Consider the following 15579-nt stretch of genomic DNA (forward strand, 5'->3'; position numbering starts at 1 on the left):
CTAAATCAATCAGCAAAGATATCAATTATCAATCGCGATGAGTTTGACAACTCAAGAGTTACCAATTAATCAACCAAAGCTAAAAGGGAAAAATCTAAATTATTTATATAAATAAAGGAAAGCAATCATAATTCTGAAATACCACAAATTATATTAAATAGAAAATCAATCTAAACATGAAGAGTTCATAAACTAAATTGAGAAAACAAATAAAAGGAATATTAAACCTGGAAATTGAGAAGAAGAAATCCTAATTCCTTTAAGAGGAATCTTAATCCTAAGAGAGAGGAGAGAACCTCTCTCTCTAAAAACTACATCTAAATTATGAAAAGTGAATAATCGAAGACTTGTTAATGAATGGATGCATTCCTCCACTTTATAGCCTCTAATCTGTGTTTGCTGGGCCGAAAACTGGGTTAGAAACAGCCCAGAAATCGCCCCCAGCAATTTCTGGTACGTACAGGTCGCGGGAAAGTGACACGGAAGCGTCGTCCACGCGTTCGCGCGGATTGGGTTTTTTCCAGGTCACGCGTCCGCGTGATCCACGCGTTCGCGTCGCCTGGCTTTAAAACAGCTATGGAAAATTATATATTGTTGCAAAGCCCTGGACGTTAGCTTTCCAACGCAACTGAAACCATCTCATTTGGACTTCTGTAGCTCAAGTTATGACCGTTTGAGTGCAAAGAGGTCAGGCTGGACAGCTTAACAATTTCTTCAACTTCTTGTATTCCTTCCACTTTTGCATGCTTCCTTTCCATCCTCTGAGTCATTCCTGCCTTGTAATCTCTGAAATCACTTAATAAACATATTAAGGCATCGAATGGCAATAAGAAAGGATTAATATTAGCAAATATAAGTCCAAAGAAGCATGTTTTCAATCATAGCACAAAATAAGGAAGGAGAATGTAAAACATGCATTTTGTATGAACAAGTGTATGAAAGATTGATAAAATCCACTCAATTGAGCACAAGATAAACCATAAAATAGTGGTTTATCAGTGACCTAGGGTCAAGTATAAACCTCATGCCACTCTCTGTGATGGAGAAGCTAGGGATCCTTGAGGTACAAGCTGCAAGAATCTCACTGGAGATGGCAGATAATTCAAAGAAACAGGCTTATGGACTTGTAGAGGATGTCTTGGTAAAAGTTGAAGGCCACTACATCCCTGCTGATTTCATAATCCTAGACACTGGGAAGTGTATTGATGAATCCATCATCCTTGGCAGACCCTTCCTAGCCACAGCAAAAGCTGTGATAGATGTTGACAGAGGAGAATTGGTCCTTCAAGTGAATGAGGACTCCCTTGTGTTTAAAGCTCAAGGATCTCCCTCTGTAGTCATGGAGATGAAGCATGAAAAGCTTCTCTCAATGCAGAGTCAAATAGAGCCCCCACATTCAAACTCTAAGTTTGGTGTTGGGAGGCCATCATCATGCTCTGATTATCTGTGAGGCTCCGTGAGAGCTCACTGTCAAGCTATTGACATTAAAGAAGCGCATGTTGGGAAGTAACCCAATATTATTTAATTATATCTATTTATTTTGCATTGTTATTTTATGTTTTCTGTCAGTTGATGATCATGTAAAGTCACAAAAACAACTAAAAAAGCAAAAACAGAATAAAAAACAGTATCAAAAATAGCACACCCTGGAGGAGAAGCTTACTGGCGTTTAAACGCCAGTAAGGGTAGCAGAATGGGCGTTAAACGCCCAGTCTGGCACCATTCTGGGCGTTTAACGCCAGAAAGGGGAACAGAACTGGCGTTTAACGCTAGAAATGGGCACAGAGCTGGTGTTAAACGCCAGAAAGGGGAGAAAAGCTGGCGTTAAACGCCAGAAATGGGCAGCAACCTGGCGTTTAACGCTAGGATTGGCACATGAAAGGGCGTTTACACGCCAATATGGTCCAGGGATGAGAAATCCTTGACACCTCAGGATCTGTGGACCCCACAAGATCCCCACCTACTTCATCTCTCTCTCTCTCTTCTTCACACCTTTCCATAACACTCTTCCCCAAATACCCTTCACCAATCACCTCAATACCTCTTCCCCAAATACCCCTCACCTATCAAATCCTACCCTCTTCTCCATAATCTCTTCACCAATCCACATCCATCCATCATAAAATCCCACCTACCTCACCATTCAAATTCAAACCACTTTCCCTCCCAAACACTACTCACCCTCCTTGGCCAAACCACTAAACCCCCCTCCATCTCCTCTATCTCCTCTTCTTCTACTCTTTTCTTTCTTCTTTTGTTCGAGGACGAGCAAACCTTCTAAGTTTAGTATGGTAAAAGCTAAAGCTTTTTGTTTTTCTATAATCATTTATGGCACCAAAGGCCGGAGAAACCTCTAGAAAGAGGAAAGGGAAGGCAAAAGCTTCCACCTCCGAGTCATGGGAGATGGAGAGATTCATCTCAAGAGTGCATCAAGACCACTTCTATGAATTTGTGGCCAAGAAGAAGGTGATCCCCGAGGTCCCTTTCAAACTCAAAAAGGGTGAATATCCGGAGATCCGACATGAGATTCAAAGAAGAGGATGGGAAATTCTCACCAGCCCCATTCAACAAGTCGGAATCTTAATGGTTCAAGAGTTCTATGCCAATGCATGGATCACCAAGAACCATGATCAAAGTGTAAACCCGGATCCAAAGAATTGGCTTACAATGGTCCGGGGGAAATGCTTAGATTTCAGTTCGGAAAATGTAAGGTTGGCATTCAACCTGCCTATGATGTAAGGAGATGCACACCCCTACACTAGAAGGGTCAACTTTGATCAAAGGTTGGACCAAGTCCTCATAGACATTTGTGAAGAGGGTGCTCAATGGAAGAGAGATTCAAGAGGGAAGTCGGTTCAACTAAGAAGGCATGACCTCAAGCCCGTGGCTAGGGGATGGTTGGAGTTCATCCAACGCTCAATCATCCCTACTAGTAACTGATCTGAAGTTACTATAGACCGGGCTATCATGATCCATAGCATCATGATTAGAGAGGAAGTAGAAGTTCATGAGGTTATATCCCTAGAACTCTACAAGATGGCAGATAAGTCCTCTACTTTGGCAAGGTTAGCCTTCCCTCATCTCATTTGTCACCTCTATAATTCGGCTGAAATTGAGATAGAGGAAGACATCCTCATTGATGAGGACAAGCCCATCACTAAGAAAAGGATGGAGCAAACAAGAGATCCCACTCATGGACAAGAGCATGAGAAAATTCCTCATCATGAAATCCCTGAGATGCCTCAAAGGATGCATTTTCCTCCACAAAACTATTGGGAGCAAATCAACACCTCCCTAGGAGAATTAAGTTCCAATATGGGACAACTAAGGGTGGAGCACCAAGAGCATTCCATCCTCCTCCATGAAATTAGAGAAGACCAAAGAGTCATGAGGGAGGAGCAACAAAGCAAGGAAGAGACATTGAGGAGCTCAAGCACTCCATAAGATCTTCAAGAGGAAGAACAAGCCGCCATCACTAGGTGGACCCGTTCTTAATTTTCTTGTTCTTTATTTTCTGTTTTTCGAATTTTTATGCTTTATGTTTATTTATGTTTGTGTCTTATTACATGATCATTAGTGTCTTAGTGTTTATGCCTTAAAGCTATGAATGTCCTATGCATCCATCATCTTTCTTAAATAAAAAGTGTTTTAATTGCAAAAAGAAAAAGAAGTACATTAGGAATTGCTTCCACCCATTTGGAAACATAATCCACAGCTAACAATATATAAAAATATCCATTAGAATTTGGAAATGGACCCATGAAGTCAATGCCCCAAACATCAAAAATTTCATAGAAAAGCATAATTTGTTGAGGCATCTCATCCCTCCTGGATATATTACCAAATTTCTGGCATGGGAGACAAGATTTACAGAACTCAGCAGCGTCTCTAAAAAGGGTAGGCCACCAGAATCCACAGTCTAAGATCTTTCTAGCTATCCTTTGAGGACCAAAATGTCCTCCACTCTCAGATGAGTGACAGGCCTCTAAAATGGACTGGAATTCTAATTGAGGCACACAACGTCTAATTACTTGATCAGCGCCACACCTCCATAAATATGGGTCATCCCATATATAATATTTAGACTCACTTTTCAGCTTGTCTCTTTGATGCTTAGAAAAATTTGGAGGAAATGTGCGGCTAACTAAATAATTAGCAATAGATGCATACCAAGGGACTACCTCAGATACTGCTTGCAGGTTATCAAAAGGAAAATTATCATCTATAGGAGTAGAATCATCCTTAATATGCTCAAGGCGACTCAAGTGGTCTGCCACTAAATTCTGATTACCACTCCTATCCTTTATTTCTAAATCAAATTCTTGTAACAGCAGTATCCAACGTATGAGTCTTGGTTTGGATTCCTTTTTAGCTAATAAATACTTTAAAGCTGCATGGTCCGAATACACTACTACTCTAGTACCAAGTAAATAAGCTCGGAATTTATCCAGAGCAAAAACAATAGCAAGAAGCTCTTTCTCAGTAGTAGTATAATTGGACTGGGCAGTGTCTAAAGTCTTAGACGCATAAGCAATAACGAAAGGATCCTTACCTTCACGCTGAGCCAGCGCTGCTCCTACTGCATGGTTGGAAGCATCGCACATGATTTCAAATGGCTGGCTCCAGTCCGGTCCTCTCACAATTGGAGCTTGAGTCAGAGCAGTCTTCAGCTTATCAAACGCTTTTTTGCAATCCTCACTGAACTCGAACTCAATATCCTTCTGCAGTAATCTGGATAAGGGTAGTGCGACCTTACTATAGTCCTTAATAAATCCCCTGTAAAAACCTGCATGGCCAAGGAACGAACAGACTTCCCTCACAGAAGAGGGGTAAGATAAACTAGAAATAACATTCACCTTTGCTGGGTCTACAGAAATGCCATTATTGGATACCACATGTCCTAATACAATTTCTTGTTTTACCATAAAGTGACATTTTTCAAAATTTAATACAAGGTTTGTATTAACACATCTATCTAATACTCTAGATAATCTATCTAAGCAAAGGCTAAAAGAATCACCATAAACGCTAAAATCATCCATAAAAACTTCCATACAGTCCTCAATAAGATCAGAGAAAAGACTCATCATGAACCTTTGGAAAGTAGCTGGTGCATTGCACAAGCCAAAGGGCATTCTCTTATAAGCATAAGTCCCAAAAGGACATGTAAAAGTAGTCTTTTCCTGATCCTCAGGAGCTATATGAATCTGGAAATAACCTGTGTATCCATCTAAAAAGCAATAATGTGATTTACCTGATAGGCGATCCAGCATTTGATCAATGAATGGAAGTGGGTAGTGATCCTTACGGGTAGCTTGGTTGAGACGCCTGTAATCAATGCAGACTCTCCAAGCATTCTGAACTGTAGTTGCTATGAGCTTTCCATGCTCATTCTTCACTGTAGTGACTCCAAACTTCTTGGGCACCACTTGTACTGGCCTTACCCATTCGCTGTCTGAAATGGGATATATGATATCGGCTTCCAATAGTCTGGTCATTTCCTTTTTGACAACTTCCAAGATGGTGGGATTCAATCTTCTTTGGGGTTGACGGACAGGTCTTGCTCCTTCTTCTAAAAATATTCTGTGCTCACATACTTGAGGGTTGATGCCTACTATATCTGCTAAGCTCCACCCAATTGCCTTCTTATGCTTTCTCAGCACATCAAGTAACTGCTCTTCTTGTTGAGAAGTAAGTTCCCTTGCAATAATAACTGGAAGCTTCTGCTCATCTTCAAGATAAGCATATTTGAGATGTGGAGGGAAGAGTTTAATTCTAACTTTTGATCATGGGCAGGCTTTGGATTATCTGGAGCTTGTGAAAATGACGAAGTGCCCTCATTATCAGTTAAGAGGGTCCCCACACTTGGACCTTGTCCAGTGTGCCTGTCTTCAAACTCTTCCTTGTGAACTTCAGCTACACTTTCATCTATGACATCACACTGAAAGATAGAATGATCTTCTGGGGGGTTGTCAATGACTCCATTCAGATTGAAGAGTACTATGCGGCCATCTATTTCAAAAGAGTATATTCCTGAAAAGGCATCCAATTTGAATTTTGATGTCTTTAGGAATGGTCTCCCAAGTAGGATTGATGATGGCTTATCTGAATCATTATGGGGCATCTCCAAGATATAAAAATCAGTGGGAAATGTAAGTCCTTTAATGTTCACCAAAACATCTTCAGCAACTCCAGCCACTGTAATAATGCTTTTATCTGCTAACACAAAACGAGCTGCCGACCTTTTTAAGGGAGGGAGCCTCAAAATATCATTTATAGATAAAGGCATTATACTGACACATGCTCCTAAATCACACATGCAATCATAAATTACTACACCACCAATAGTACAGCTAACTATACAAGGACCTGGATCACTACATTTTTCAGGTAATCCTCCCATTAAAGCAGATATAGAACTACCTAAAGGAATAGTTTCTAAATCATTAATTTTGTCTTTATGGATACACAAGTCTTTTAGAAACTTTTCATATTTAGGTACCTGCTGAATAACATCAAAAAGAGGAACAGTTACCTCAACCTTTTTGAATATTTCTACCATTTTGGGGTCGGGTTCCAGCTGCTTCTTGGGCTTCCTTGCAAGTTGTGGAAATGGAATTGGAGTAGTGTTCTCTGTGGTGTCTGCGCCTTTTGGTGCTTCCTCCTGTGGTTGAGCTATTTCTTCTTCAGCTATGTCCTGTATGTCCTCTTCCTCTTTAACATCTTCTATTTCTACTACCTCTTCAGCTGAGGTGTGTTCTGATGGGCTTGGTTCCTCCTGATTCCTCTCCTGCAGTGTGGTTCCAGACCTTAGGGTGATGGCATTAATGCCTCCCTTTGGATTGGGTAATAGTTGAGAGGGGATTCCAGTGGAGCTTGAAGGTTGGTTACTGGAATTTTGCGTTGATCCAATCTGTGACATAAGAGCTTGCAAAGTAGAGGTGAGACCATTCAGACTGGCGTTAATACTATCATGTTATTTTCCATGGTTTGTTGTCTTCGCTCAAAAGATTGTAGTAGCTCTTCATTAGGAGATAAAGAAGAATGAGTAAATTGAGATGTCTGCTGTTGATTGTTCTGTGGTCCTTGGTTTTGCCTCAGGTGAGGTGCTTTGTAAGGTTGATTCTGCTGCCTGTTGTTGTTATTATTCCACCTCTGATTTTCCTGATTATCTCTGCCTCCTCTGTTATTGTTGTCCCTCCAATTCTGGTTAGGATTGTCCTGCCATCCATGGTTATTATTTCCACTTTGATTGTACCCTTGGTTGGGGCGGTCATAGAAGTTATGAGTGGATGCCACCATGTTGTCTTCTTGTTGGAGCTGCGGGCATTCATCAGTGTAATGGCTATAATCAGCACAGATTCCATAAATTCTTTGTGGGACTAGTTGTTGGTTTTGCTGTGGCGGAGGAGGTTGAGCTTGCTGAGCTTGTTGTTGATTCAATTGCATCTGCTTCAGCAAGTTGGTCATCTCACATATACTCTAAGCTAGAGCAGCAGTCTCTCTGTTAGAGGATACTTCTGCAACGGATTTTGAACAGCCTTGCTTTTGCTTGTGATTCCTAGTAGATTCAGCTAAATTACTGATCAATTGCCAAGCCTCATCAGTGGTCTTGTACTTCTTCATAGACCCATTGCTAGCACTTTCCAATGTGGTCTTATCTTGGGGCCTCATGCCCTGTGTGACATAGCTAAGCAACACTATCTTGTCAATCCTGTGGTGGGGGCATGCTTCCAGAAGATTATTGAAGCGCTCTCAGTATTCAAAGAGAGTTTCATTGTCATCCTGAACACTTGTGGAAATATCCTTCCTCAGTTTATCAGTAACTTCAGATGGAAAGAATTTCTCCAAAAACTCCTTTCTGAGTATATCCCAGTTGGATACATTTGCCAGAGGTTGAGTGTAGTACCACTCTCTTGCTTTTCCCTCGAGAGAAAACGGGAAAGCTTTCAGCAAAATTGAAGTTTCATCAGTACCATCACGCCTGACAGTAGAACAGGCTGCCTGGAAATCTCTCAAGTGCTTGATAGGCTCTTGAGCAGGTAGGCCATGAAACTTGGGCATCAAGTTTAGCAGTGTGGTCTTTATTTCAAAATTTGTAGCCACCACTGGATGATGCGCTTGAAACGGTTGCATTGTAAAATCAAGGGCTCCTTCCTCCTGGATGGTAACTCTCCTAGCTGCCATGTCTTCTGCACGTAAAACAACCGAATCAGTAGAACGGGGGCTGGTTTCTTCCTCAAGTTCACTTTCAGATCCGCCCTCAGAGTGGACTAACCGACGCTGTTCTCGCCTTATTCGTGAAATAGTCCTTTCAATTTCATGATCGAATATTAGCAAGTGCGGATCAGGAAGTGAACGCGTCATTTGACGGAAGAAACATGCAGCTCATAGTAGCAAAATAAAATAAAATGCAAATAAATAAATTCTAATTAATAACTTTAGCACTCTATTGCAACTCCCCGGCAACGGCGCCAAAAATTGATGAGGGGCAGAAGTTGGTGAATTAAAAATTATTAAAATAGTTACGTTGCAAGTATAGTTCTTAACTCACCAAAAATCTGCCTATCAATTTAGAAATATGTCAGAGAGTTTAAATTAAAAATTACTGGGAGTTTAAGTCCCAGGTCGTCTCCCAACGAGTTGCAGAAAAGTGTGTTATTTTATTAATTAGATGTTCCAAGAAGCTGAGTTAAGTAGAGGGAAAATTAAAAAGGGGAAATTTAAATAATATGAATAAAAGCCTTGACTGGGAGTTGATTAGTTGGAATCTCTATTATTGATGGAATGATCTCAAGGTTAATTTGTAATTAATGGTTGTTCTGTTTAGTTATCCTTTACTAGGTAAGGGAAAGTCAAACAAGTTGGAATGCTAGATCTATTCACGAGTTGCAACCCACTTAGTTCAAAGGGATTGGTGTTAGTGATTAGATAACAATTCAACAGTTAACCTAATTACAATTTTTCTTTCAATCCTTCCAACTCAAGAGTTCCTTTCAATCAACTCCCCATCAAGTGAGGGAACTACTCACTCATTGCAAATAATAGATCCATAACACATGAAAGGGAATTAAAAGAAGACATGATTATTGGAATGGAGAAATAAATTAAAATGGAAGAAATAATCCTTGTATCAAATAATCATGAAAGTATTCAAATGACAAAATTGAACAAAGCAAAGAACATGGAAGAATAAAACCAAGTTAAGAGAACGAACTAGAATGACGAGGTCTTGATGAGGAAAAATAACTCTTCTCAATGTTCCAATGCTAAGATCAATTCCCAAAATTAAAATTCTAAAACCTATAGAGAAAAACCTAGAGGAGGAAAAACTAGCTCTAAAACTGTCAACTGTGTAGAATGCATGTTGTTGTTTGTTTCTGCATATTCTCTGGCTCTAGTCTGCTGTTCCTTGCCGAAAACTGGGTCGAAATAAGGTCCAAAATTGCCCCCAGCAAAGTCTGCAGATTATGCAGATCGCACATGTCACGCGATCGTGTCATCCATGCGGACGCGTCATTCGCGCTTTTCCTTGCCACGCATTCGCGTCGTCCACGCTACTGCGTCGCCTGAGCTTTTCCAATCCGCGCGGCCGCGTGAGCCATGCGGCCGCGTCATTGCGATTAGCTCTCCTTCGCGTGGTCGCATGAGCCATGCGACCGCGTCACTTCTCGCTGGTTATCTCCTCAAATTCTTGTGTTCCTTCCATTTTTGCTAGTTTTCTTTCCAATCTCCAACTCATTCATGCCCTATAAAGTTTGAAACACTCAACACACAGATCACAGCATCGAATGGAATAAAGGAGAATAAAAAAAATACATAATTAAAGTCTCTAGGAAGCAGTTTTCAAACATGTTATAAATTCAGGAAGGGATTATAATTTCATGCTAATTTAATGAATAAGTGGGTAAGGATCATGATAAAACCACACAATTAAACACAATATAAACCATAAAATAGTGGTTTATCAGAGGCCCAGAAATTTCCCCCAACGATTTCCATTGAGTGAGTCACGTGCTGGGACGTGTGCGTACGCACACATGCTGATTTCCTTCTTGTGCATACGCACAGGTTGTCGTGCGCTCGCACACATGGCTGTGTGGTTCTTGTGCATACGCATAGGGGGTTGTGTGCATGCACACTCTGTTGTGTGCTTCTCCTTTGTTTTCTTCATGCTTTCTCCCAATTCCATGCTCTTCTTCCACTCTTATCAAGCCATTCCAACCTATTATACCTGAAATCGCTCATTAAAACCATCAAGGCATCGAATGGGATAAAAGTTATTAAATTAAGCACAAAATAGCATGTTTTCACAATTAAGCTCAATTAAGGGAGAGAACACAAAAGTATGCTATTTGGATGAATAAATGTGGGTTTAAGTGATGAAATCCTCTCAAATCAAACCAAAATATATCATCAAATATGGACTTATCAATAGGCTTAGGTGGGAGGCCATGTTGTCAATGGCTTCCGCCATGGTGGCAACCATGACTTCTAGCTTCTTTAGCTCCTTTTGCCTCTCTTCTTGCCTTTGGATATAAGAGCTAATATCTCTTCGTTGTTCTAGCATGAAGGCATGGAGAGCTTCATCTATTGAAGGAGGTGGTGGAAGAGAAGGTTCGTTGTTTGGAGGAAGTGTGTCATAGTTGGAAGGTGGTTTGCATTAGTGAAAGTCTTGAGGTGGTGTATGAGAAAATGGTGGTTCTTAGGAGTATTGGTGTTGGAAATATGGTGACTTTAAGTGTGGTTCATATGGAGGTGTTTGGTGGTATGGGGCTTGTGAGTATGGTGGTTGAGGACTATATTGAGGAGGGGGTTCATAGGCATATGGTGGTGGTTGTTGATAATCACAAGGAGGTCCACCATAGCCATTAGATTGGTATGCATCTTGGAATGGCTCTTGCTCATAGCACAATTGGGAAGGTTGTTGCCAAAAAGGTTGATCAATTCCTTGAAGCTCTTCTCATCTTTGATTGTTCCATCCTTGATGCATGTTATCATTGTAATTTTCATCTCCTACAACAAAGTTGTAACCATACTCATAGCCAAAAGGATGAGAATTCATAATGGCAAATAAAAACAAAGGCTAACAAAAATAAGCAACAAAGTCCTAAACCTAACAAAAACTAACAAACAAGCAAAAGGTTAACATATTCACATATATACAATAGTCAATAACATAACACCATTGCAATTCCCCGGCAACGGCGCCAAAAACTTGAAAGAGGGTTATCGTTGGTTAGGAATTTTCACAAAATAATTTTGTTGCTAGTATAGTTCCCAACCAACAAACAACACTCAATCAAAGTTTTAATATTGGTTGTCACAAGTACAAACCCCAATAAAATAAACCGAAGTATTCAAACCTCGGGTCATCTCACAAGAAATTGCAATGAAGTTCTCAATTATTGGCTATAAAGGGGCAAGGGGGTTTGATTTGATAATTACAAGAAAAGTAAATAACAAGAATATAAATGACAATTAACTAATAAAGAGAATGAAAAGAACTCTTGGCTAAGGCATGGAAATTGAGATTACCATCCTTGTCTATAAACCATGTGTTGACAATTATGAGGGACCAACCCATCAAGTCTACTTCCATGCTTGAAGTATGTCAAATAGGCTTGATCAACATCAACCTATAAGTCCCAACCTAGCTACTAATTGACTTAGTAACAGGCTAGCGTTAATGGGTATCAAATTGACCACTGAGGGTTCTCAAATCACTAATTCAATGAGACCCAATGACTCAAAGTCACCCAATTCCCTTAGCCTAAGCCAAGAGTAAAGAAAACTACTCTAAACCTAGTGAAAGCATTTCATCAAACACCTAGAGTACAATAAAAGTAAACATCATAAATTGCAAGAATGAATGGAACACATAACTAACACAAACAAGAAATCAACAATAGCAATGAAGATAAACATAAAAAGACATGGAAACATAAAATTGCATTAAAAGGGAATTAAAATCTAATGAGGGTTCATCAAAATAAAAGAGAGCAAAATAAGAGATTAACAAGAGAAGTAGATAAACCAAGGTGCTAGAACAAATAAAAGTAAAGGAAAACTAAAATAAAACAAAAATTAAAAGTTGAATCTAAGAAAATTTAACCTAAACTACCCTAAATTCTAGAGAGAAGGGAGAGCTTCTCTCTCTAGAATTCTAATCTAAAACATGATGAAAAACTATACTATGACTACTCCCCCACATTTCCTTGCAATCTTTGGGTTCAAAAGCATCAGAGATGAGTTGGATTTGGGCCTCCTTGAGCTCAGAAATCGCCCCCAGCGTATTGCCTTTAGTGAGGTCACAAGCCGCTTGTCACACGTACGCCTGGGTCACGCATACGCGTCACTGGCAAAATTCCTCTTCACGCGTACGCGTGGGTGACGGAGGAAATTTTCGGTAAAGATTTTCACAAAAATGTCGCGTTGCAAGTATAGTTCTAAACCAACAAATTATCCTCGGTCAATGTTTAAATTGTTTGTCACAAATACAAACCCAATAAAATTAACCGAAGTATTCAAACCTCGGGTCGTCTCTCAAGGAATTGCAGGGAAGTGTAGTTTATTATTGGTTATGGGAAAGTATATTTTTAGGTTTTTTGAAATAAGGAACAAGAAAGTAAAATGGCAAGAAAATAAATTAATAACTAAGAAATCTCTTAGCAAGGAAAGAGAATTAGAAGCATAGTTATCAGAACCGAACCGGTAATTAACCCGGTCATATGATCGGGTCACTGGTTCAACTGGTGGGTCACTAATTCACCCGGTTAGCCTGGTCATAACTAAAAAAATATAAAATTATATTAATAAAATTGAAATAAAGTCTTAAAACTTAAAATGCGAGTCTTACAAACATTAATAATCAAATATCAAGTCTTAAACATAACTAATAATCTAAAAGAAGAGTTAATAAACTAGTTTCTAGTATAAAATATGTTCTCAATTTAAATCAACAAGAGCAAGTTAAAGATAACACAATCATTAAATCAAGTCCAAGGGGTGAGTTCAAAGTCGGCATCAACATCTTCATAGAGAAAATTAGGAGCTTGATCAACATTTCCCTCATTTTGATTTGTATCCATATCTTCCATAGCATTGTTACTTGGTCCATCATTATCTTAGTCATCTTCCAAATTTAATTGATCTACATTTGTGTATTTTTGACAAATCAATATCAAGAATAATTCGTAATAGCAACTGACAATTAAAATATTCAAGCAATTGAAGAATTTACCAAGATCATCCAAAGTTGGTTGAATGGACATATTTGCCAAATCATTTCGTAGAGCATCAACCTCTTCAGGAGTTAAAAACGGCAGTGAATCTTCCAATATCCAATCTGAATGGTCATCAAATGTATCAAGACAAATTGGATCATAGCTTTGCTTTCTCATTAGATTCCTATGTTATCAAGTTATGTAATTACTAAACTAAAGATTAAATTTTAATGAACAATACTTTTTAAAATTAGATAAATAATTATAGAAGATACATTTGTTGTAGCCTCAAGTTATAATGAACGAAAACAAGATCATTAAGCTTTTGATGTTCTAACCGATTCCTCTTCTTTGTGTGGATGTGTTCAAAAATACTCCAATTTCGCTCACAACCAGAAGAATTACAAGTTTGACTTAAAACACGAATGGCTAACTTTTGTAAATTTGGTGCTCCAGTTCCATAAGATTCCCACCATTGGTCTTAAAACCAAAAGAGGCAATGAATTACAATTAGCTTTTTTAAGTAAATAAACGAATAAAGAAAGATAAAACTAAATAAAATATTTACCTGGCATCACTGTGCTTCGTTTACGCAGTGCAGATTGTCTTCTAAAATCATCTTCAGCATTAGAATATATTCTCTTCTCACTTGTTAACTTAGTATTCAATTCTGGATCATCATATGAATATTTCTCAATTACATCTAGTAGGCCAGAAGTGGTTTGCTTATGTTTTTTCAAATTCAACAGCATTGAATCGAAAGCAGGGTTTAACCAATATCCAGCAGCATGGAGATTTTTTTAAGTTGTGAATCCCAACGAGTATCCAGAATCTTCAAGTAAGGCTCCATAATCTTCTTTCTTCGTCAAAACCTCTTCACCATCTCTTCTCTAGCCATATTAAAAGCTTGATAAATAAAACCCATTGCAGTTTTATCTTCACTATTCACAATACAAAGCACACGAACAAGTGGCTCAGTAAGCTTGACAACATCTGTACATTGATTCCAAAACTTAGAGTCTAAAACTTGATCCACAAATGTTTTAGCTTTAGCTTCTTTGGAGTAGGCTGAGATTGTCCATTCTTTAGAAGTTACCATAGCTCTTAATGCATTTTTTTGAGCCAGAATACTCTGTAAAGCTATGAAATTGGTAGCAAAGCGAGTTGGAGCTGGACGAAGTATTTCTCGTCCACCGGTAAACTTCCTCATAAGATACAGTGGATGACAAAGATTATATATGTATTTAGTAATCTTTGAAGCATGTGAAACTATCTCACTGAATTCATTCAACTTTCCAATATCTTGCAACATCAAATTAATACAATGCGCAGCACAAGGAGACCAATACAACTTAGGGAATTTAGCTTCCAACAACCTTCCAACAGCAACATAATTTGTAGCATTGTCCGTCACTATATGAACAACATTTTCAGGACCGACAAAGTTGACAACATCCTTAAAAAGCTTAAACAATAATTCAGCAGTCTTGGAGGCATGAGAAGCATCAACAGACTTTAGGAAGATAGTTCCTTTAGGACAATAAACCAAGAAGTTAAGTAAAGTGCGCCTACAATGATCAGTACATCCATCAGCCATGATACTACATCCAGTTCGCTTCTAAATTTCACGATACTGTTCAATCATCTTTTTCACATCCTCCACCAACTTACTCAACAAATACCCACGAACTCTACCAAAGTTTGGACCTTTATATCCTGCACCCATGTTTGCAATAACATCAATCATTGGTTGGTAATATGCTGAATTAACTGCATTAAATGGCACAGAAGCATCAACCATTTACTTTGTAATGGCAATGTCACATTTTTCTACAATTTCTTTACTTTGCAATACACTTTTATCGTTGGTTGGGCTTGGTGCACAAAACTGTGATCTCTAAAATGGTGCCAACAACTTGGTACGCACGAATATAATCTGAACTCTTTGTCATAACTCTGCACAACTAACCAGCAAGTGCACTGGGTCGTCCAAGTAATAAACCTTACGTGAGTAAGGGTCGATCCCACGGAGATTGTCGGCTTGAAGCAAGCTATGGTCATCTTGTAAATCTCAGTTAGGTGGATTCAAATGGTTATGAGGTTTTGATAATTAAAATATAATTAAAATATAAAATAAGATCGAGATACTTATGTAATTCATTGGTGAGAATTTCAGATAAGCGTATGGAGATGCTTGTTGCTTCTGAATCTCTGCTTTCCTACTGTCTTCATTCAATCATTCATACTCCTTTCCATGGCAAGCTGTATGTTGGGGGATCACCGTTGTCAATGGCTACCGTCCGTCCTCTCAGTGAAAATGGTCCAAATGCACTGTCACCGCACGGTTAATCAT

The 15579-nt window shown here is 39.0% G+C and overlaps 1 protein-coding gene across 1 annotated transcript; it reads right to left on the bottom strand.

Annotated features, from left to right (window-relative positions):
- Nucleotides 1–14091: 14091 nt before the first annotated feature.
- Nucleotides 14092–14823, bottom strand: LOC107633399 (uncharacterized). Its single transcript, XM_016337035.1, has one exon. The coding sequence runs from the start codon at nt 14821–14823 to the stop codon at nt 14092–14094; it is 732 nt and encodes a 243-aa protein (XP_016192521.1).
- Between the last annotated feature and the right edge of the window lie 756 nt (nt 14824–15579).

The sequence above is a fragment of the Arachis ipaensis genome, chromosome B3 (assembly GCF_059453495.1).
Source record: "Arachis ipaensis isolate K30076 ecotype BB chromosome B3, ASM5945349v1, whole genome shotgun sequence".
Taxonomy (NCBI): domain Eukaryota; kingdom Viridiplantae; phylum Streptophyta; class Magnoliopsida; order Fabales; family Fabaceae; genus Arachis; species Arachis ipaensis.

Bases quoted from the DNA above. Each gene is read 5' to 3' on its own strand.
- LOC107633399 (XM_016337035.1), bottom strand. From the start codon at position 14,823: ATGGCTGATGGATGTACTGATCATTGTAGGCGCACTTTACTTAACTTC.